Source organism: Mercurialis annua, linkage group LG2 (assembly GCF_937616625.2).
Source record: "Mercurialis annua linkage group LG2, ddMerAnnu1.2, whole genome shotgun sequence".
In the NCBI taxonomy this organism is placed as follows: Eukaryota; Viridiplantae; Streptophyta; class Magnoliopsida; order Malpighiales; family Euphorbiaceae; genus Mercurialis; species Mercurialis annua.
This window is the reverse complement of record NC_065571.1, coordinates 33,417,862-33,441,086: the sequence shown is the minus strand read 5'-3', so window position 1 is coordinate 33,441,086 and position 23,225 is coordinate 33,417,862. Positions and strand designations below refer to the sequence as shown.

Below are 23,225 nucleotides of genomic sequence, written 5' to 3'. Positions count from 1 at the left end.
ATGATAGAGATTTTTAAGTACCTAAACACTATCAATTTCTAATGGAACGGAATTCTTTTTAATTCTTGCGGATCAATAAAATGTGGAGTTTGACTAATGTAACAATATTTTTATAGCAGGTATAAAAAATATCGGTAGATACATGTATAAAAAAAATCGGTAGATAGAGAGTTAAGAATCTAAACACTATCAATTTCTAATAAAAAGTACAATCAATTTTTAAATAAAAAGAGATTCTCATTGATTCTTACGGATCAATGACTAAAATAATATGTAATAATATTTTTGTAGCTGTTAACTTCCTAATGAAATTCTTTAAACTTCTTTTTCAATCCTAGAGCATACTCCAGTAGTAAATTTTTCATGTGAATAAGATTTTAGATTTAGAAGATCTTTTTTCTGGTGAAATATATTTTAGATTTTTAGATCTTTCAGCTTAAATGATGATAAACAATATATTAATAAAGTTAAAGTTACTGAGAAAAAAACAATAGCAAAGAAATTGTTGTTCTATAGATTTATGTTAACATTGGTTGAAAAATTTGAAAAGTTTAATTTTCTTCCAGTATTTTTTTAAGTTAATTTGTTAAAACCAATAATAATAATAATAATAATAATAATAATAATAATAATAATAATAATAAATCAAGTTATTATTTTACGTAATGATATTCGCCTTAGAATACCACTACAAATGTATAAAAAAAGATTGTACAAAAGTAAAAAAAATGATAATAGATATTTTTAAGTATTTAAATCAATTTCTAATAAAACGAGATTCTTTTTTATTCTTGCATATCAATAAAACGTGGAATTTGACTAATGTAACAATATTGTTTTAACTAAAAAAAATTGTAACAAATGTATAAAAAATATCGATGATAGAGAGTATTAAAATGTAAACACTATTCATTTCTAATAAAAAAAGATTCTCATTGATTCTCGCGGATCTAAAAAATGTAGAGTTTGACTAACGTAATACGTAACAATATTTTTGTAGCACCATCCAATAATCGAAACAAAAAAATCATATTATATATAATAAAAATATATTTGCGTGATAATTATTTATTTTAAATATCAAATCTTATGATTAGTTATCTCTAAAAAAAGTTGTATTATATAAAAGCAATTACTCATCCGATTTTTTTTATACAATTAAGTCGATTATTAATTTGCAATTTCTTTTTACCTATTTTGTTTACTAGATTTTTAAAAATTGAATTCTTTCATATGTCTTCTTTAACTTGTGGTGTAATTCTTTCTTATATGGGGCATCTACCTTCTCTAATAGGAGGCGGTTGTCGTCGGACAATGATTATTTTCGATTGTATTTTTATTATTCAGTATTATTTGTATTATTTTTTCTCTATCACCATCAGCCGTTTTTTTTTTCATTCTCTTCTCTTTATTTTATGATCTCGTTGTTGCCGTTGCTTTTATTTTCATTCATCTTCACTACAATAGTTCGATTTTAAGATATTGCATTATATTGAAAACTAGTTTTTAGGTTATCCTTTTTTCAGTTGACTATCAATTGGTATATATTTGTAGGTTTGATCGAGTTAATTTGCATATATATTATGTCAAAATCCAAAATAATAATAAATAATTCCTATAAAAATAAGTAATAAGAAATTATTAAATAACAGTTTTATTGTTATTACTCACTACCTTAAAACACATATATATATTAAATAACAATTTTATGTTTTTTTGTTAATATTTATTAAAAATATGTACTAAGATATTATTAAAATAAATGCGATTTTTTTTACATTAATTCTATTTAGATGACTAAAAAGAAAATGTAAGATCTCTAAAAAAAATATAACAATTTTATTGATAAACAAAAATAAAAGAATTAAAGTAAATATTGTTTTAGAATACATTTACGCCATCACCACCTTCTCTAACAAAAAAACTCACGTTGAAGAAAAATGAAAGTGTGGAGATTCAATCTCTATATTTTAGAAGTGCAGGGATCTAAAATAAAAAAAAAATATAGGTATTTGAAAATGAGTTATGCCTATCAAATATACGGGTGTAAACGGGCTGAACCGATCTCAAGCTAGGCCAGGCTCGAACTCGAGTGTGTTATACAAGATTGACCTCGAATAAGCCAAAATTTTGAAGTTTGAGCTCGAGCTCGAACAACATTCGAGAAACTCGAGCTCGAACTCGACTCAAATTCAATGACAACACAAATACTTTTCAAAATTATTATATTTGATGTATTTAATTTTTTTACTGTAAAATATACTAATATTTAATCAATTAAAATAGTAAACACTTAAATTTAAAGATTTAAAACAAATATAATAAAAAAATATGTTTTTTTAAAATGTGTATGAGGCTCGTTTAGGTCCTTTTAGGTTCACTAGCCTTTTAATTTATACTCGAGCTCGACTCAGCTTGAAATACTTGCGCTGATTTTGAATTTTTTTTTTCGGATCAATTTCGAGTAACTCGTAAGTAATCCAACTCGTTTACATCCCTAATCAAATAAAACATTAATGATTTCAAGGCTAAATAATGACCTCAATGTTGCCAAAAATGTTAAATTCGTGCCCCTCTCAAGACGGGTTTAAATTGAAAACGTTAGTCATGTAACGTGGAATTTAAATGACCCTCTCACTATCTATGCTGACATAGCAAGAAACAGTCATCTTTCCTCTACCATTAAACATACCCCCTCACTGCAATTCTTTTTTGGTAGAAACAACCAAAAAAGCTCAATTGATAAACAACAACTGAGATTACAACTAAGCTATCCCTGTTACAGCAATCAGGGACAACTAACAAAAGCCCAAGGCAAGAAAGAACAAAGTAGGCTATGTTACAAAATTTTTAGGGTTAGCCAGCAAAAAAGAACCTACACAACCAACTCCTAAAAAGCAACCCTCATAAGAATAACAAACAAGAAAAATAAAAAACCAAGCAAACTGCAGCAAGATCTGTTACAAAAGCCTCAGATCGAATACCACAGCTCAACAAGGCTTCCTTCAAAGACTAAGCTCAGAGACACCAAGCAACATCACCTCAGAAACTGCAGCTCGACCTGTTACAAAAGCCTTAGGTCTAAAGACACTGCTCAGTGACAACATCCCAAAGAAACAAAGCTCAGCACCTGTAATACCCCAAAGTATTTAATTATCTAATTGGACCACGTGTCCAGTCTGGATTTGCCAGAGTGGCAAAATCGGAAAGTTTCCGATAAATAAATTTTAGTAGGTCGGTTTTGGAAAGGATTATATGCGAGGAATTTAATATTATAAGTCAATTCTAAAGTTAGAATTGGAATTAAAAGGAAAAATGTTAAGAAAAGCTCGAAATATAGTATAAGGACCAAAGTGGTAATTTAGCCACTTTGTGTTGAAAACGGAAATTTTAGATTTTGACGGGAAAGTATTAATATCGAGTTTCGTATTATTTATCAGATATAAATAATACGTAAAAATAAAAATTTAAGAGTTTATCGATTTAGTTATGGACTAAATCGTACGAAAGAAAGGTTTAAAAGATAAATGATAATAAATAAAAAGAACAAGTACCAAAGTGGTATATTTTCCAAAATATATATAAAGAAGGTTGGATCAGAGAAGGGAGAAGAATGATCGAGAGAGTTTGAGAGTTAACGAGCGATACCGTCGTTTCGCCGCCGTTTCTCCGTTCGACGTCCTATTCCAGCGATTTTCGCGGCGATTTCTTCAGAATCGAATCCTCTATCGATCCTAAGCTTCATTCCAAGGTAAATATTCGAGAATCTTGGTTAAAAATTGATATATTTGGCTGTTTCGGGATAAGATCGAATTTGGATTGAAATTTAACATTTTTGACGGTTTTTAATATGGATTTTGCGTAAAAATGATGTTGGGTATGTGCGGGAATGTCTCAAGCAAGTCGGAATGGGTTTTTGATCGATTTTATGGAGATTTAGGCTTGCTGTCATGGTCAGCACGACGGCCGCACGACGTGCCAAAAATTAGCACGACGTGCAGCTTGGCACGACGCGCTAATGGTTGGCACGACACGCCAATGGTTGGCACGACGCGCCAACACCAAGACAAGGCTGCCTTGGTCGTTTTCGGCCCAGTTGCTTCATGGGAGTTATACGTATCATATCTTGAGTCCATAAGAGCTTACGGACTCTGAAAATGTGCATTTCGGACATAGAACATGGAGGATATGATTAGGGTTTTGTAATAAATATAACGGGTAATTGGAAATCGATAAGGATGAATTGGGAAAACCTAAATCTATAACCTAGGACGTTAGGTTTACGAGGTTCACGTTTATAATCTAAACGTGTATTTGGTTTGCATATGTACCAGACGTACCGACAAGCTACGAGATAGATGTTTTGGGATTAGCAGTGTTTGATCAGCATATCAAGTGCATTATAGATTGGATAGCGGTCACTATGAGTTGCACTTTACTTTCATGTATTATATATTAAAGTTATTTTATATAGATATATATACTGTTTATACGCATCGCATTACATATAATTGATTGAAATGTTATATGTTTACTTAATTTCTATATACGAGAACTAGTATGCGATCCGAAGAAACTAGCTACCTATTGGGTGTCAATAGGCTGTGTGATCACCAGTATTGAGTCAGTCTAGTGTGTTTGCATTTGAGAAATGATGTGACACAGCTGGGAGCTGATGATGATTATGAAATTTACGATTGGGTATATGATTTTGATACGAGTGAGCACTCGGCTACGGTGTAGTCTGGAGTCCCCGTATCTAGTGGCCGGGCCACCAGAGAGTTGGACTCGCAATTGATATTTACGATTGGGTTGAATGATATATGATTATTCGAGAGATTATTCGCATGCTAAGATATTAGTTTCGTACGGATCAAATACCTGTTTATATGTTTTATATTATTGTCTTCTTAAAATGCGATGTTATATTTTTATATTAATACCGTTAGTAACTTGCAAGCTCACTCAGTATTTCCCCAAATACTGACCCCTCACCATTGTTGTTTTCAGGTTACCAGAGTCGGATCAGACAGACCATCTCCTTTGTGTCGGCAGCCTTTTGGCTTACACAAAGTACGAGTTTGTATAGAGCTGCAGTAGTCAGTAGGTGTCAGTATAAGGTTTATGATTCAATTTCAAACGGTATTTGAAAAGTAAACTCTGATATAATTTTATAAATAAGTTGTTTATAAAGATGACATTTTATCCGTTTGAATTTTGTACCACTTGCCTTGAGAGGAATTGGTGATGATTATGACTAGAAACAGGGCGGTGCTGGATATGAGATATCGCTCGGTAAGACCCTGGTTTATAAGAATTGTGCTGCGAACGTTTTCAGGAAAGGAATGCGATATTTAGATATTTGAATTATATTACTTAAGAAAGATTTCTGAAAACGTATTATATATAATAATATGTTTTATTCGCGAAAAATTTATAGTGGTTTTAGGCTTGCTACGGGTTCCGGAGCTACCACTCCCGTTCCCTAGCGCCGGTCTCGGCTCAATAAATTGGGTTGTGACAGCACCACAGCCACAAGACAACTCTTGGACTAGATCCAGAGAAGTTAAGTTAAACTGCAGCAAGACCAGTTACAAAAACCTTAGGCCAAAGCTAAAGCTCAACCAAGCTAACCAAGAAGAAACAACAACTAAAGCTGCTGGGTTTCTCTAATCACCTCAGCCAGAACTCTGCTATAACTATAATTATTAATTTTGTCCTTAAGGATGTTCCTAATCCTCTTGACAATCATGCCTGGAGTTGCGTTCTCCATATAAAATTTCCAGTTTCTGGCATTCCATATGCAGTGACAACAGCAGCTAGTGTGACTCTCCTGAAGTTAGCTAGAATGTTTTTTCCCTTAGCTTTTTTGTTGTACCAACTCACTAGCCTTCTCCAAGTATCAATACTTTGAGAAATTCTGCAAATTTTCCCTCAGCTTATCCTGTACCTCCTCAGCAAAATTGCACTCATAAAAGAAATGATCAATGCTCTTCTCATTATTGCTACACATCTCGTAGACATTTTCAAGAGTTATGCCCCATCTCTTGAGCTTGTTTTTAGTTTTAAATCTACCCTTAATAGATAATTAAAGAATAAAAAAATGTCTGGGTATGGAATTTTTACCCCAAACAATGTTGCTCCAGGGCAGAATATCACTCTGATTCCTCAACAATCTCCAGGTCATTTCTATGGAAAAATTCCCATTTTGATGACCTTACAGTGGATAAAATCTTCATGCTCTCTACTCACTTCAAAGTTATCTCTAATATACTTCCATGCTTCCTCAGTATCCTCATCTATAAGATCAGGAAGGGCCCAGCCCCCATTCCTCCATAGCTCACCTACTAAGTTTTTTTTTTTTTGGAATGTCAAAGTCTTTCATTTTTATCCTTGAGAACTTTTCAAGTATAGAGCACCCATAAATCCAAGGGTCTTTCCAGAACTCGGTATTAACTCCATCTCCCAGTCTGAATTCAGTCACTTTCTTAGCCTCATGTCTACTATTCAGAATGCCATTCCATATCCAGCTAGCCCTATCATTACTCCTTATACCCCACATACTGCTTCTTTTGATTTTGTTGGCTTTCACCAATTGGACCCAAAGGGAGTTAGGATTATTGAATATGTGCCATATGTGCTTCATAACTGCAGCTTTATTCCAAGAATTTATGTCTTTCACCCCAAGCCATCCTTCCTTCTTGAATTTACAGATTTCACTCCAAGCCACCATGGCATTGTATCTACCTTCCTCTTTTCCTGACCATAAGAACCTTGAACATATTCTTTCAATGTCTCTAACCATACTTTTAGGCAAAATCAAAATATAACCCAAAATATATGCATGCTCATCAAAACTGAATTGATTAACTGAATTCTCCCAGCATAGAAGATCATTTTGCTAGTCCGGTTATGGATCCTGTTAGTGATCTTCTTAACAATATCTTTGCAATCATTTTTAGAGAGTGTGGTAGTAATCAAAGGGATTCCTACGTATTTAAGAGGAAAAGTCCCCTCCTTGAACAACATAGACCTCAAAATCCCATTCTTCATAGTAATATCTACGTTACAACAGAAAATTTAGCTCTTATTGATATTCACTTGTAACCCAAAACCTATCTTTAAAATTATCAAGCTTGTTCATAAGATAAGACATAGTCTTCATATCTCCATAACAAAACAGAAGCAGATCATTAGCAAAAATAAGATGGTTAATTTTCAGCTTCTTACATCTATTGTGGAATTTGAAATCATTATTAGTATAAGAAAGGTCTCTAGAAAGGTAATCCATACATAAAACAAACAGGAGGGGAGACATAGGGTCCTATTGTCTATGCCCTTTTTTAGAGAAGAGTTTATCCCGAGCTGTACCATTCCAGCAGGTAGTATAACTCGGGGTTCTAACACAATCCATAACCAGAGCAATAAATTTCGAAGGGAAGAGGCCAATAAGCATTTTTTCAATGAAATCCCATGCTATAGAGTCATGTGCTTTTTTAAGGTCTAATTTTAGTAAGCATCTAGGGGTTCCAGTGTTCCTATGATAATTTTCACAAATTCATGACCTAGCATGATGTTGTGGGCAATAGACCTTTTAGGGACAAAGGCTGACTGGTTAGTAGGAATCAAGTGCATAAGAATAAGACTAAATCTGGAAGAAATCAACTTAGTTGCTATCTTGTAAAGCACATTGCAACACGCTATAGGCCTAAAATCTACAAGGCTATCAACATTCATCTTTTTTGGCACTATAGTAGTAGAAGTAGCATTTGTCTGTTTAAGAATCTTACTAGCAGAAGCCTCCTAGGTGGCTTTTGTAATGTCACTTTTAATGGCACTTCAAGTACTTTTGAAGAAGAAACTGTTGTAGCCATCTGGTCCTGCAAATTTATCAAAGCCAATGGAAAAAACTGCTTCTTTCACTTCTTCTTCAGTAAAAATCCTGGTTAAATTATCCCCCTGCTTAACACCACATAGTTAATATGCTTTCTCTGCCCCTCATTGTCGTTGAACAAGTGACTGATGTATTTGGTAATTTCTTTGTGGATTTCCTCTTCAGTGTTTATTAGCTCTCCATTCTCCAGTCTCAGAACAGCTATAATGTTATTAGCTCTCCTCTACTTGATAAAATTATAGAAATATCTAGTATTAGAATCTCCCAATTTCATCCAGTCAATTCTAGACTTTTGCTTGAAGAAACTCTCTTCACTATTAAGCAGGAATCTCAGGTGGATGGTCATGGCTTTTTCCTCACTGATTAAATAGTGGTTTAGAGGATCCAACTGCAGATTTTTTGAAGCTTTTCCGCTGTATCTCTCTGATTTGAAACTCTAAGGAAAATGTCAGAAAAGCATTTCTTATTCAGCTCATTGAGCCTAAATTTTATGGCTTGCAACTTTCTAATAATTTTGTACATAGCATATCCCTCATAATCTTTCCTCCATTCTTCCTCAACAATTTCTCTAAATTCAGGATGTTTCATCCAAAGGTTGAAAAACATAAAGGTCTTCCTCCTAGTATTTCTTCTATTTGCGTATACATCACAATGAGATTGTGATCAGATATCCCACAAGGTAAAGCTTCAAAGTAAGAATTCTGGAAATGGTCATTAAACTTTCCACTTAACAAACTCTATCCAATCTACTCCATTTTCTGTTATTATCCATCTGATGGTTGTTCCAAGTGTACAGACACCCTATACTTCTCATTTCAGATATCCCAATGGTAGAAAGACAATTGACCACTTCTCCAGCATGATCAGCATCCAGCAAATTTCCCCCAACTCTATCTTCATTCTTCATAATGACATTAAAATCTCCTTGAATAAACCAATGTTTATCAACTGTTCTAAATAGCTCAATCAATTTATTCCACAACCTAACTCTATCATTTATGTCATTAGCTCCATAAATCAGAGTCCACGACATATTAATCTCACCCATCTCAATTCTACAATGAATTAATTGGTCCATAATATCAATAATATGAACTTTCACCTTTTCATCATTATGAACAATCCACATCCTACCATTATCACTATAATTATAGTTATCAATTAACCTCCAACCATATAACTTTAAATTTTTTTAGACTTTATGTTTATTGCAAGCTCTAATCCTAGTCTCAAGTAATCCAACAACTATAATCTTCTTAGAGCAAATTACTCTAAGATCCCTGAGTTATAGCATAATTAACAGTATGATATACCTTGTTTCAAAAGTCTACTTAATGGTCCCTCAGTTTTAATTTCGTTAACCAATTAGGTCCCTAATCTCGACACTTATTTTCAAACGATTTGGTACCCCACCTTTAGTTTTGTGAACGATTCGGTCCCTTTTAATTTTATTAAACGATTTCGTCCCTCACTTTTAAACGATTTAGTAACTGAGTTTCAATCCGTTAAACGATTTGCACCCTCAAATTAACAGAAGGATCTCTCAGTTAATAAAATTAAAAATGAGGGACCATTAATTAGACTTTTAAAACAAGATGTACCAAACTGTTAATTATGCTATACCTCAGAGGCCTCTAAGTAATTTGTTCTTCTTCTTACTACCAAGCAGTTTATACTCCTCTGCTTGTTTTAAGGGGTCATTCAGCCCCCTTATATTCCAGCTAAGAGAAATCATTTTCCTCTTATCAGAGGCTTTATCATCCTCTTAGTAGGGATCTTATCAATATTAAAAGAGCAAATTATTTAGAGGTCCCTGAGGTATAGCATAATTAACAGTTTGGTACTCCTTGTTTTAAAAGTCTACTTAATGGTACCTCAGTTTTAAATCCGTTAACTGAAAGATCCTTCTATTAATTTGAGGGACTAAATCGTTTAACAGATTGAAACTCGGATACTAAATCGTTCAGAAGTGAAGGACCAAATCGTTTAATAAAATTAAAAGTAAAGGTGGGGTACCAAATCGTTTGAAAATAAGTGTCGAAATTAACGGAGGGATCTAATAGTTAACAGAATTAAAACTGAGGGACCATTAAGTAGACTTTTGAAAGAATGAATACCAAACTGTTAATTATGGTATACCTCGGGGAACTTATCGTAATTTTTTCATATTAAAAGAATAGTTATTGAAATTACCTCCTCATTTATCTCTTCTTTTTTGGATTACTTCACTAGTTTTCTCTTTGGCTTTGTGTTTCTGCTTCTCTCATCTTGGGGTCTAGCAGGGTTCTGAATACCAGTCTCCTCTTCAGTGGTATCTTCAATTACTTCGTCTCTGATAACTTCTGTGAAAATCAAAAAATCGAATATCTCTAAACCCAAGCATCATCTTCAATGGCCAAAGTACAAACAATGCAAAAGTTGACGTGGAAAACGGTACTGTTTTGACAAATATATTTTGTGGTGATGCTGTGGTTTAAATTTTTATATTCACTTATCAAAGTTTTGTCAATGAAAATAAAACTCTTGTCAAACCATTAAATATAATTTTGATCCGCTGTAGAGAATAGAAAACCATATAAATTAGAACTAGAATCCTAATTTATAATAATGAAGGCGTGATTTAGTCAAATTAGAATAATTATGTATGAACTAGTATCAATTGTGTGAGTACAATTTCGTATTAGTTGACTTTTAGTTGGCGTGACGAATGAATGAGCTAAGAAATGCAATTATCTGAATTTGCATACTGCTAAAGTCTCAATTATTTTGTTAGATGTTAGTTATTGAAGTGGGGTTTGAATCGACGATCTCATGATGCACTTGGAGACGTCTTAGCCCGAGGCTAGGCCCTCACTGCATTGTTAAAGGTCATTCTTTTTGTTATGATGTTAAAGTTCAACTCTTTTTGTCATGGTGTTGTTGAATGGTAGGATTGTGTTAGTTTATTTATTTTGTTTTGGTGTTTTTGAGTCTCTTTAAAAGGAAAATGACAAACACCTAGAAAGAATTATGTCATTGATATATCATATACCAATGTAGCCACCATGTTTGATATAAAGCTTGTTTGACCATGATGGATTCCGGTTTTGATGAAAGTAGCACCCTTCTTTAGACTCAATATCCTTCATTTTTGGTTAAATTTAACCATCTCTGTTGTTAGTAGGAGTAAACTTGAAAAACATTTCTTTCAGTTCTTTGGATAAAGAGTAATCGTAAATAATAGTCGGTTTCGTGATTACAAAGATTACCTAAGGATGTAAGGCAACATTTGTGATTGTAATGATCAGCTAGTTACTGCTGCAACATCATCATCATTATCTTCCTTTATGATCTTCTCGGTTGGCAGGATTTAACTCTCATGCTTGTGTTTTAGCAGGCTAAACAAGTTGTTGGAAACAAGTAAGTGGAGATTTCAACATCATTTGTTTGGCTACTACCTTGACGAGGCTTTGTCAACGTAAGAAAAATCTTGAGATGCAAAGATGTTAGGCAACATTGGGCAATCATTGTATATATAGTTTTTGATCATTTGAATATTGGGGTCATTTTCCAGTACTTGTTTCAAGTAACTGAAATGTTTGGATTATCTAGTTCTTGTTTATATCTTATCTGGGAGTTTAATATGTCTTGTTAATGTTTTCTTATCGTTTTCTCCTTTTCTCGGTTGATGACTTCGGGAGTTTAAAGATGTATGTTCTTCCTATTAAAAACAATTTCTTGATGGAAGTAAAGGATGAAACTTAGTTGGAAAATGAACTAGTTAATATCCTCGTCTTACTTATTCATTTCTATTTTTGTTTCAAGCAGCCTTAAATTATAGTCATATGGCTGCTTCTTCCTCTGCATCTCGCTCTGCCAAGCAATGGAAGTATGAAGTTTTCTTGACCTTCAGAAGTAAAGGCGCTAGCGATTATTTTACCAGCCATCTTTATTCTTTTTTGCGTTGTAAATGGATAAATACCTATGGTGATGACAAACTTTACGGAGGAGGAGAAGAGATAACATTAGAGCATTTGGAAGTGATTAAAGAGTCAAAGATTGCTGTAATTGTTTTCTCGAAAGACTTTGCTTCTTCAACATTACGCTTGGATGAAGTGGTTAAGATAATTGAATGTAGTGAAACTTATGGAAAGATAGTCGTGCCGGTATTTGTGAATTCCTTTTTAAATTTTGGCTTGTGAATTACAATTTCCTGTTGGTTCATTATCTATACATGTTATTGAAAGTTGATTATCTGCATTATACATGCTTTAAAGGGTGCTTACTCTTATATTCGGCAGGTCAGAGTTATGGCTTGTTGATGATATTGTAGAAGATATTATAAAAAAACTGAGCCAGTGTCCATATGATTCAGAGTGCTTGGTGGGAATGAATTCTCGCATTGATGAAATCATAAAACTATTGTCCAATGAGTCAAAATATGTCCGCATTTTGTGAATTTGGGGAATGTGTGGCATAGGTAAAACAACCCTTGCCAAAGCTGTTTTCAAGAGGATAGCATGTCGATTTAAAAGCTGTTGGTTTCTTGAAAATGTCAAGGATGCTTATCAAAGAGATGGCGATTATTAAATATTAAAGGAATTTCTTTCTCAAATTTCAGGGGAAAAAGGTGTTGGCATCAGCCTTTCTAATATTCTGCGCTCTCCTGCTGTCAAAAGAAAGATCAATAAAAAGGTTCTAATTGTTGTGGATGATGTGAATAGAACACAACAATTTAAATTTTTTGAAAACAATCGTTGTTTCTTTGGCAAAGGAAGCAGAATCGTTGTAACCACTAGAGACAAACAAATGATTTTGAGCAGTGTCGATGACATATACGAAGTTAATGAATTATATTTCTTTGAGGCCCGAACACTTTTAAGGCAGAATGTCTTTAAGAAAACCTCTCCAATAGAAGATTATCGGCATCTATTATCTCGGTTTCTTAAATTTGCTAAAAACAATCCCTTGGCTCTAAAAGTCTTAGGCTCCTTTTTATCTGACAAGAACCAAAAAGAATGGAAACGTGTTCTGGATGACCTGGAAAGGCTTCCTATTAGAGGTGTTCAGGATGTCTTGAAAATTAGTTTTTATAGCTTCGACGACGACGAAAAGGATATCTTTCTCTACATTGCCTGTTTTTTTAGAGGACATAGTAGAAAAGAGGTGACAAGAATTCTTAATTGTTGCGGCTTGAATGTAGATATTGGATTATGTGTTCTCATGGATAAATCTCTTATAGCTGTTTTTGGTAAGATAGAAATGTATGAATTGCTGCAAGAAATGGGAAAGGAAATTTTTCTCCAAGAATCTAGAGAGCCATGCAAAAGGAGTAGATTATGGGATCATGAAGAAATTGTTAGTGTGCTCACAAATAGTCAAGTAAGGTTTAAGCTCATTTTAACTATTCTTTATAGTATTATTCATTTTGAAATTTGGTTGAAGTATTACTATCAAAATGTTAAATAATATGATATGACATTCTGTTATGCATGTTTTCCGTTCGCAGGGAACTGATGCAATTGAAGCGATATTCCTGGACTTGTCCAAAATTAAAGCCATTGACTTAAATCCAGATGTTTTTAAGGGAATACCTCATCTAAAATACTGTCATTTTCCTATGGGTCTGAAACAGAAACAGGTGATAAGGTGCACTTTCTCAAGGCCTGCAAAGCTTCCCCAACGAGCTGCGATATTTGTACTGGCACGGATACTCGTTGGAAACTCTTGTTAGTAGTATGTGCCGTAGGCCATTTGATCATGTATATTTGTAGAACTAATCCCAATGGCAAAGATATATATGTTCTAATTGAACTAAGTGTCTCATCAACTAAGTGTTCATTTATTACGTATTCCCAAGAGAGGATTTATCACTCCGGATGAACGGAGAAAAGATTCTATGCTATCTCAAATTATTCTTGATGGATGATAAAACCTGCGCGGGTGTATATGACTTACTTAGAAAGTTGTTTCTAGTGGAAGTCATATTTATCAAGAATAAGAACTGAGATGAGGTCATATGATTAAGACAAACAGTGTTTGACTTAACCGTGACACTAGTCGAGATCGGAATCTTAGATGAAGGGAATTTTGAGTGTACGGTAATTATGAACATTGGTTCATAAAGAATGCATCGAAACATTCATATCTATTTGGGGGTCGTGATATGTTGCTAGACGTCACTCACGATCTACGAGAATTAATAATTAATGGGATTTAATTATTTAATATAAGAAAGGCGTTTCTTATGACTCTCGTTGCCATATAGATGTGAACCTAGTTAGTCACACACAATAGGGTGTGCAACCGATTGAGTTTACGAGAGATCGATTTCATATAGATACTAGCATATCTCGGAAATTAATCTAAGATGAAAAACAAGTATAAATTAGGGACTAATTTGTAAGAGTTATAAATTAGTAGGCACCTAATTGTATTTTATCCAAGTTAATGTGATGATGTCATGTGATGATGTCATGTGATGATGTCATGTGATGATGTCATGTGATGATGTCATGTGATGATGTCACGATGATGTCATGTGATAATGTCACGATGATGTCATGTGATGATGTCACGATGATGTCATGTGATGATGTCACGATGATGTCATGTGATGATTTCACGATGATGTCATATGATGATGTCACGTGATGATGTCATGTATGTTTCTGTGTGTGACACCTAGTATCCGACGTGTCAGAAGGTGGCAACACCTATGCTTGATGTGTGACACCTAGCATGTGATGTGTCAGATGGTGGCAACACCTATGCTTGGTGTGTGACACCTAGCATGTGAGGTGTCGAATGGTGGCAACACCTTTACTTGGTGTGTGACACCTAGCATGTGAGGTGTTGCATTCTTAAGCAAAGCTCTACCCTATAAATAGAGGTTGCTTTTGCTCATTCTAACCACACCACACTTAAGAGACCATATTTGAAGGAGTTCAAGTAGTCATCAATCACAGAAAAGCTTGGAGAAAGTTTTTCATACATCCCAGCAAAGATGTAATCAAGGCGAGCGTTTGAGCCTAGGGTTGCTCAGCAAGAGAAACTCTTGCAGATTACTTCAAGGTGAGGATTCAATCGGACGCATACTCGTGTGGACGAGCTTGAGGTCGCCGTACTATCAGGACTACAAGAATCGTTGGAGAATCGACATAGGTATTCTTCTTACGGTTTCTAGATGCGTGCTTTAATTACTAGATGATACGAAGATCCATTTGTTATTGATATGATCAATTTCTAGATCCGAATTGTTGGAATTCCAATTTTGAATTGAAATATATGATTCGGATAAAAAGGGGAAGTGTTTGGATTTGTTTCGTAACGTTTGTAAACGTTTTGCATAAATAACAAAAAAGGTGAAATGTTTGGATTTCTTTAGTAACCTTTTGAACGTTTGGCTTAAATCGCCTAAATGGGGACACGTTTGGATTTGTTTCGTAACGTTTGTAAACATTTGGCTTAAATTGCTAAAAAGGTGAAAAGCTGGTATTGTTTCGTAACGTTTGTAAATGTTTGTCTTAAAATTCTAAAAAAGAAGAAACATTTGGATTTGTTTCGAAACGTTTGTAAACTTTTGGCTTAAATTGCTAAAAAGGTGAGACGTTTGGATTTGTTTCGCAACGTTTGTAAATGTTTGGCTTAAATTGCTAAAAAGGTGAAACGCTTGGATTTGTTTGGTAATGTTTGTAAACGTTTGGCTTAAATTGCTACAAAGATGACACGTTTGGATTTGTTTCGTAACGTTTGTAAACGTTTGGCTTGTATTGCTAAAAAGGTGAGACGTTTGGATTTATTTCATAACGTTTGTACATGTTTTGCTTAAATCGCTAGAAAGGTGAAATGTTTGGATTTCTTTTGTAACGTTTGTAAACATTTGGCTTAAATTGCTACAAAGGTGAAACGCTTGGATTTGTTTCGTAACGTTTATAAACTTTTAGGTTAAATTGCAAAAAAGGTGAAACGCTTGGATTTGTTTCATAACGTTTGTAAACGTGTGGCTTAAATCGCTGAAAATGTGAAACGTTTGGACTTATTTCGTAACATTTTAAACGTTTGGTTTTGTTTTGTAACGTTTGTAAACGTTTGGCTTAAATCGCTAAAAAGATGAAACATTTGGATTTGTTTCGTAATGTTTATAAACGTTTGGCTTAAATCGATAGAAATGCAAAAAGTTTGGATTTGTTTCGCAATGTTTATAAACGTTTGGCTTAAATTGCTAAAAAGGTGAGACGTTTGGTTTTGTTTTGTAACGTTTGTAAACGTTTGGCTTATATCGCTAAAAAGGTGAAACGTTTGGATTTGTTTCGCAACGTTGGTAAACATTTGACTTAAATCGCTAAAAAGGTGAAACGTTTGGATTTGTTTCGTAACGTCTGGCTTAAATTGCTAAAAAGGTGAAACGTTTGGATTTGTTTCGTAATGTTTGTAAACGTTTGGCTTAAATTGCTAAAAATGTGAAACGTTTGGATTTGTTTCGTAATATTTTAAACGTTTGGCTTTGTTTCCTAATGTTTGTAAACGTTTGGCTTTAATCGCTAAAAAGGAGAAACGTTTGGATTTGTTTTGTAACGTTTGTTAAGGTTTGGCTTAAATTGCTAAAAAGGTGAAACGCTTGGATTTGTTTCGTAACGTTTGTAAATGTTTGTCTTAATATTCAAAAAAGAAGAAACATTTGGAATTGTTTCGAAACTATTGTTAACTTTCGGCTTAAAGTGCTAAAAAGGTGAGACGTTTGGATTTGTTTCGTAACATTTGTAAATGTTTGGCTTAAATTGCTAAAAAGTTGAAACACTTGGATTTATTTCGTAACGTTTGTAAATGTTTGGCTTAAAATTCTAAAAAGGAGAAACATTTGGATTTGTTTCGAAACGTTTGTGTACATTTGGCTTATATTGCTAAAAAGGTGAGACGTTTGGATTTATTTCGTAAAGTTTGTACATGTTTTGCTTAAATCGCTAGAAAGGTGGAACGTTTGGATTTGTCTTGTAACGTTTGTAAACATTTGGCTTAAATTGCTACAAAAGTGAAACGCTTGGATTTGTTTTGTAAAGTTTGTAAACTTTTGGCTTAAATTGAAAAAAGGTGAAACGCTTGGATTTGTTTCATAACGTTTGTACACGTTTGGCTTAAATCGCTAAAAATGTGAAACGTTTGGATTTATTTCGTAACATTTTAAACGTTTGGTTTGATTTCGTAACGTTTGTCAACGTTCGGCTTAAATCGCTAAAAAGGTGAAACATTTGGATTTGTTTTGTAATGTTTATAAACTTTTGGCTTAAATCGATAGAAAGGCGAAACGTTTGGATTTGTTTCGCAATGTTTGTAAACGTTTGGCTTAAATCGATAGAAAGGCGAAACGTTTGGATTTGTTTCGCAATGTTTGTAAACGTTTGGCTTAAATCGCTAAAACGGTGAAACGTTTGAATTTTTTTCATAACATTTGTAAACGTTTTGCATAAATCGCTAAAAAGGTGAAATGTTTGGATTTGTTTCGTAACATTTTAATCGTTTGGCTTGAATCGCTAAAATGGGGAAACGTTTGGATTTGTTTCGTAATGTTTGTAAACGTTTAACTTAAATTGCTAAAAAGGTGAAATGTTTGGTTTTGTTTCGTAACGTTTGTAAACGTTCGGCTTAAGTCACTAAAAAGATGAAACATTTGGATTTCTTTCTTAACCTATATAAACATTTGGCTTAAATCGCTATAAAGGTGAGACGTTTGGATTTGTTTCGTAGCGTTTGTACACGTTTGGCTTAAATCGCTAAAAAGATGAAACGTTTAAATTTGTTTCGTACCGTTTGTAAACATTTGGCTTAAATCGCTAGAAAGGTGAAACGTTTGGATTTGTTTCGTAACGATTGTAAACGTTTGGCTTAAATTGCTAAAAATTTGAAACATTTGGATTTGTTTCGTAACGTTTTAAACGTTTGGTTTTGTTTCGTAACGTTTGTAAACGTTTGGCTTAAATCGCTAAAAAGGTGAAAAGTTTGGATTTGTTTCGTAATGTTTGTAAACGTTTTGTTAGTAGTATGTGCCGTAGGGCCATTTTGTATTTATACTTGTATAAACAAATCCCATTTTCAATGATATATATGTTTTATTTGAACTAAGTGCCTCATCAACTAAGTGTTTATTTATTGCATATTGTCCTTATCACATTGTGATAGAATCTATTCTTAAGGTGTTGAGAATATGAGTGACAAAATTCTATTATACAAGTGATTTAAATAACTGTTCACGATCGATGGGGTCCTACGAATAAGGGCATCACATTATTCCAGAAAGATTGTCACCTCTGTTTATTCTCCTGATTAGTAAAGAGTTACTAATTATAGGAAGCAGTGAGTCTCATACTACCTGATGGGGATCAGAATAAACATATGGATACTCAAAGGGTTTGAGTGAGTCGAACAATTGACGCTAGATGACTTATACAGGGTATTTCATCAAAGTCAATTTAATGTCATCTATTTCATGATTGTACATATGTTCTTTGACTTGCGGCGACACTATCTTGTATATAGGTGATTAGAGTTTGATACTCCTAATCCCTAGATCTTTCATGAGCTAGGGTCGCGGGATGTGTTGGCTCTAGTTAGTTGTATATGGAGATAGGGGTTTAACCAAGAGAGGATTTATATGCTATCTCAATTTGTTCTTGATGGATGATAAAACCTGCACAGGTGTGTATATGACTTACTTAGAAAGTTGTTTCTAGTGGAAGTCATACTTATCAAGAATAAGAACTGAGATGAGGTCATATCATCAAGATAAATAGTGTTTGACTTAACCGTGACACTAGTCGAGATCAGAATCTTAGATGAAGGGAATTTTGAGTATACGGTAATTATGAACATTGGTTCATAAAGAATGCATTGAAACATACATATCTATTTGGGGGTCGTGATATGTTGCTAGACGTCACTCACTGTAATACCCCAAACTACTTAAGTATTTAATTGGACCACGTGTCCAGTGTTAAGTCACCAGAGTGGCGATATCGGAAAGATTTCCGAGAAATTAAGATAAATATTAAATTTTAGCAGGACGGATTCGAAAGGATTATTGCGAGAGATTTAACATTATATTTCAGTTCTAAAGTTGGAATTGGAATTAGAAAAGAAAAATGTTAAGAAAATCGCAAAATAAAGTATAGGGACTAAAATGGTAATTTAGCCATATAAATTCTGAAGTGAAAATTATTTCGCCAAGGTCCGCGAAATGTTTTATAGTATATGTGGTAAAGGTTTCGGGTCAATCGGAGACCTTTTAAAATTTGGACGCGGATACGTTTTGGACTAAATTGCAACTTTTGAAAAGTTCAAGGACCAAAGTGCAAACTAGCCAATTAATCTCGAGAATAGTAATTAAAAGATTATGGATGGGAAAATATTACTATTGAGATTCGTATTGTTTATTGGATATAAATAATACGTATACGTTATGATAAAAGTGTTAATTAGTTAAGTGAGGGATTAAATTGAACAAAAGAAAAGTTTAAAGGACGAATTGTATTAATTAAAGAGAACAATGATCAAAGAGGAATTTTAACCATAATATACATAGGAAGTGATATGAATCAGATGAAGAAAGAATCCTCCAGAAGCTTTCATCCTTTCTTCGATCGTTACCGTCGTTTGCTCGCCGTTTCGCCGTTCGGCGTCCGTTTCGGACGATTTTCGCGGCAAACTCTTCGGAATTGGAAGCTCTATCAATATTAAGCTTCAAATCAAGGTAAGATTTAAATTTTGGATGTTAAAAATCGGAATTTATGGGCTGTTTTGAGAAAAATTGCTACGTTTGAATCGTAACACCTAAAGCATGTCGGTTTTCATCGTTTTTGTAAGGATTCTTGGTAGGTTTTGTGTTAAGATGATTTGGGTATGTGTTGGTATGAGTTTTGGATGTTTTGGGGCCTCGGAAATGGTCCAGAGACGTCAAAAACGTCATGGGCACGACGTGCACCACCAGAGGTGCACGACGTGCACCAGTAGGGGTGCACGACGTGCACAAGGAAGGGCACAACGTGCCCTTCATGAAAAATGAGGGGCACGACGTGCCAAGCTAGCACGACGTGCCCTACTTCGATCGTGACCTCCGGGGAACCTCCGGGAGCGAAAAATAGCTTCCGAAAGCATGAAATAGACATGGAACTTAATGTTTTGAGCTAGGATTTTGGAATAAACATATTAAGCAAGGATTAATTGATTAGTTGAACACCACTAATGGTATTAACTAAGCGTAAGAATGAGATTTGGTAATAGATATCAAGAAAGATACGCTTAGAACGCGACGGCTTATGTTTTGCGCTTTTGGTCATGTTTGGTGGTTAGAATAATCGTTAGAATAGATTCTTTAAGTATACGTTTTAACGATAGAATCCTATGATAGATGTGACGGGCTATCGAGCTATGAGTATGACGAACCAAGGAGCTCGACAGAGATTGACGGGCCAGTCTCTTGGAGCTTACGTTCGGATATAAGGAATAGCGGTCACTGTGAGTGGCAAATTACTTTCGCGTATTATTATTATTATAAAAGTTATTTTCATATATTATGAATGTTTTTATCAATACATCGCATTTATATGATTTGTTTGTATGGGACTTTGTTATGTTTGATTGCTTTGATACATCAACCTTGTGGTGATGTTTATGGTCTGCATGATATATTAGATTGATTTGTGTGAGTTGAATCAGATACATCGGTTTGCTTTGCTATCGATGTCAGACATATCAGATACATCGGTTGGCTTCGCTATCGATGTCAGACGTATGAGATACATCGGTTGGCTTCGCTATCGATGTCAGGCATATAGGATACATCGGTTGGCTTTGCTATCGATGTCAGGCATGCAGGATACATCGGTTGGCTTCGCTATCGATGTCAAGAGGATGAGGTTAAGTACGATAGTTATGAAATGAAAAGCCATGAATTATATTCTGAGTATGCGATGTTGTAAATTTAATAATACCGTTAATAATTTGCATACTCACTCAGTATTTTCCCAAATACTGACCCCTCACTCTGATGTTTGTAGGTAGTAGAAGTCGGATCAGACAAACCATATTCATTGTGCCAGAAGTCGTTGGACTTGCACAAGTATGAGGTCCTGGAGCTGCAGTAGTCAATAGGAGTCAGTAGCAGATTTGTGAATTGACTTCAAATGATTCATTTTAATATAAACTCTGATATGATATTTTAATATCTATAATTATATTATTTAAAAGAGTTTTCTGAAAATGTTTTATATACGGTCTGATCCTTATTTATCATCGTACTGGGATCTTCATCCCGTTATCTGTTATCCTCTTTGGTTTCGTTATTTCACTCCTCGCATACTCTTTACTCATTTTATAATCATTGACTTACATTCTTTTCTTAAACGAGATGTTCTGTTCTTAAAACTTGTAGTCTCTTCTTGTCTTTGCCATCTTGTCTTTTACTTCATCTCGCACTCCGTGCTATCATCTTTTAAAGATTGTTAGTCTTATATTATGTCTGTTTACATCACAGTTGCCTGTGCATTATCGCTTAATGTCCTACAGAAAAGAGATATTTAATCTCTTCGTGAACCTTCCTGGTTCAGGCGCAGCTGTTATGTATACGGTCTTCGTTCTGGGAGATCAATGATTGTTGATGTAGTGGAGTTTTACTCCAATCTATTCAATATATCCTGTTTACTCATTCCCAATGAGAATCCTTGATTCTTTTATCTTTTGTCGTCATATATTGTCTTTAACAGTGTTGTCACTGTAATCATCTTTATTCATCACATACTTCTTTCGCTAATTCATTCTCTTACTTGTCCAATTTCTCTCCGCATTTTTGCAAAGTTCCTTCTTTATACTTATCATGAACGTAACCATTCTTCACGATTTTCATGACATACTGATCCTTATGATAACTATGATATTCATATTCTTATTACTATGGTTGGCACTTTATACCCTATTTTCTTAATCTTCTTTGGTGTTCCTTCCTCCTTTTTGTGAATATCTCACTATCTGCTTCGTCATGATCTAGGCTCTTCTTTCTTTTGTCGCTTCTTCGACATCCAAAGATGCTTTTAGCATTCATCGTTGTAATCCAACTATTCTCCATTCTAGTTTGGTTACCAATTTCCAAACTATTTCTCTTTTCTACTTCGTGATTTGAGGTTCACTCCTTCTTTCAGTATCCACCACATTGATCCTTAATGGAAAATTATAGTTTTCTTCATCTGAATCTTCTTGATCAAATACGTATCATCTTATCGTATTTATTCTATCATCATGGCCATCTATAAAGCCGATCATATGCTGATATTACCTCTATTGTATCTCATATTTCTGATATTTCTTGTTTCAACACTCTTAACGTTGATCATCAATTGAATGATGTGCCACTGTCTATTTGTCTAAATTATCGACGTAGTGCGCTCTCGATGACTCACATACTGTACTGTTGTACCTTTACTAACATCTTAACTGTCAGTGATTTCGATCATATGTCTCTGTCCTCTTTATCCTTCTTTGTTTCTATTTATACGCGACTACATAGAGTTCCATTTCTTTAAGCTCCTTGTCAATTCTCCACATGACTTTTCTCTTTCCTTTTCCTCGATTATTCTTATCGAGTTCCTTGCGTTATACGCAGGTTATCCATACTTGTCTTAACTCTAATTACCTTAACTGATTTCTTATTATCCATAATCTACTTTTGTATCCTTATACTTTATCATACACGTCCTTTACCTTTGACATTCCCTCGACCATACGCAGAAAGTCAGTGGAATACAGTCCCACTGGTAGCATTCCTTGTGATAAGGATCACATTTGCCTCTTAACCTGATTCAGAGACACTTGTGCCTGACCACGAGCTATCTCTGCATCCTTCCTCAGATTGCGATAATTCCGTACACTGAACTGGAAATGCTCACTCCAGTACTCCTCGACATCAGACTAGTCTGACAACTTTTTTTTTTTTTTCCTTCCCAAAGTCCCCTTCATGAGGGTCTTTTTCTAGGAATTGATCAAATAAGTTTGATCATGTCTAACACATCTTAATCCTCTAAGGATTCTAATCACTCTTCTATATCAATCACATTATACACTTTACTCTTTACTTGATCTAATTTGAATTTTAAGGTTTAGCACTCCACAAGCATCCATTACATTTGTACCTTTCACAACCTACTATTCCGTTTCGTAATCAAAACCTAGAGGTGGAAATTTCAACCCTTAATCCACCGATTACGGTTCTTGTTGCTTATCGAGATCGCTCTTTCTTATTGTATACTTCAATCATTCATTTACATCATACCTCCTGATCTCATTACTTTGATCTTTCCGATTATCCTTA

The 23,225-nt window shown here is 34.2% G+C and overlaps 1 protein-coding gene across 1 annotated transcript; it reads left to right on the top strand.

The window, feature by feature from the left end:
- Positions 1-11,718: 11,718 nt before the first annotated feature.
- LOC126668429 (TMV resistance protein N-like) lies at positions 11,719-21,515 on the top strand. The gene is made up of 6 exons (XM_056104651.1): positions 11,719-12,071; positions 12,175-12,233; positions 12,354-12,410; positions 12,495-13,255; positions 13,383-13,514; positions 21,297-21,515. The coding sequence occupies exons 1-6, from the start codon at positions 11,719-11,721 to the stop codon at positions 21,513-21,515; spliced, it is 1,581 nt and encodes a 526-aa protein (XP_055960626.1).
- Positions 21,516-23,225: the final 1,710 nt, after the last annotated feature.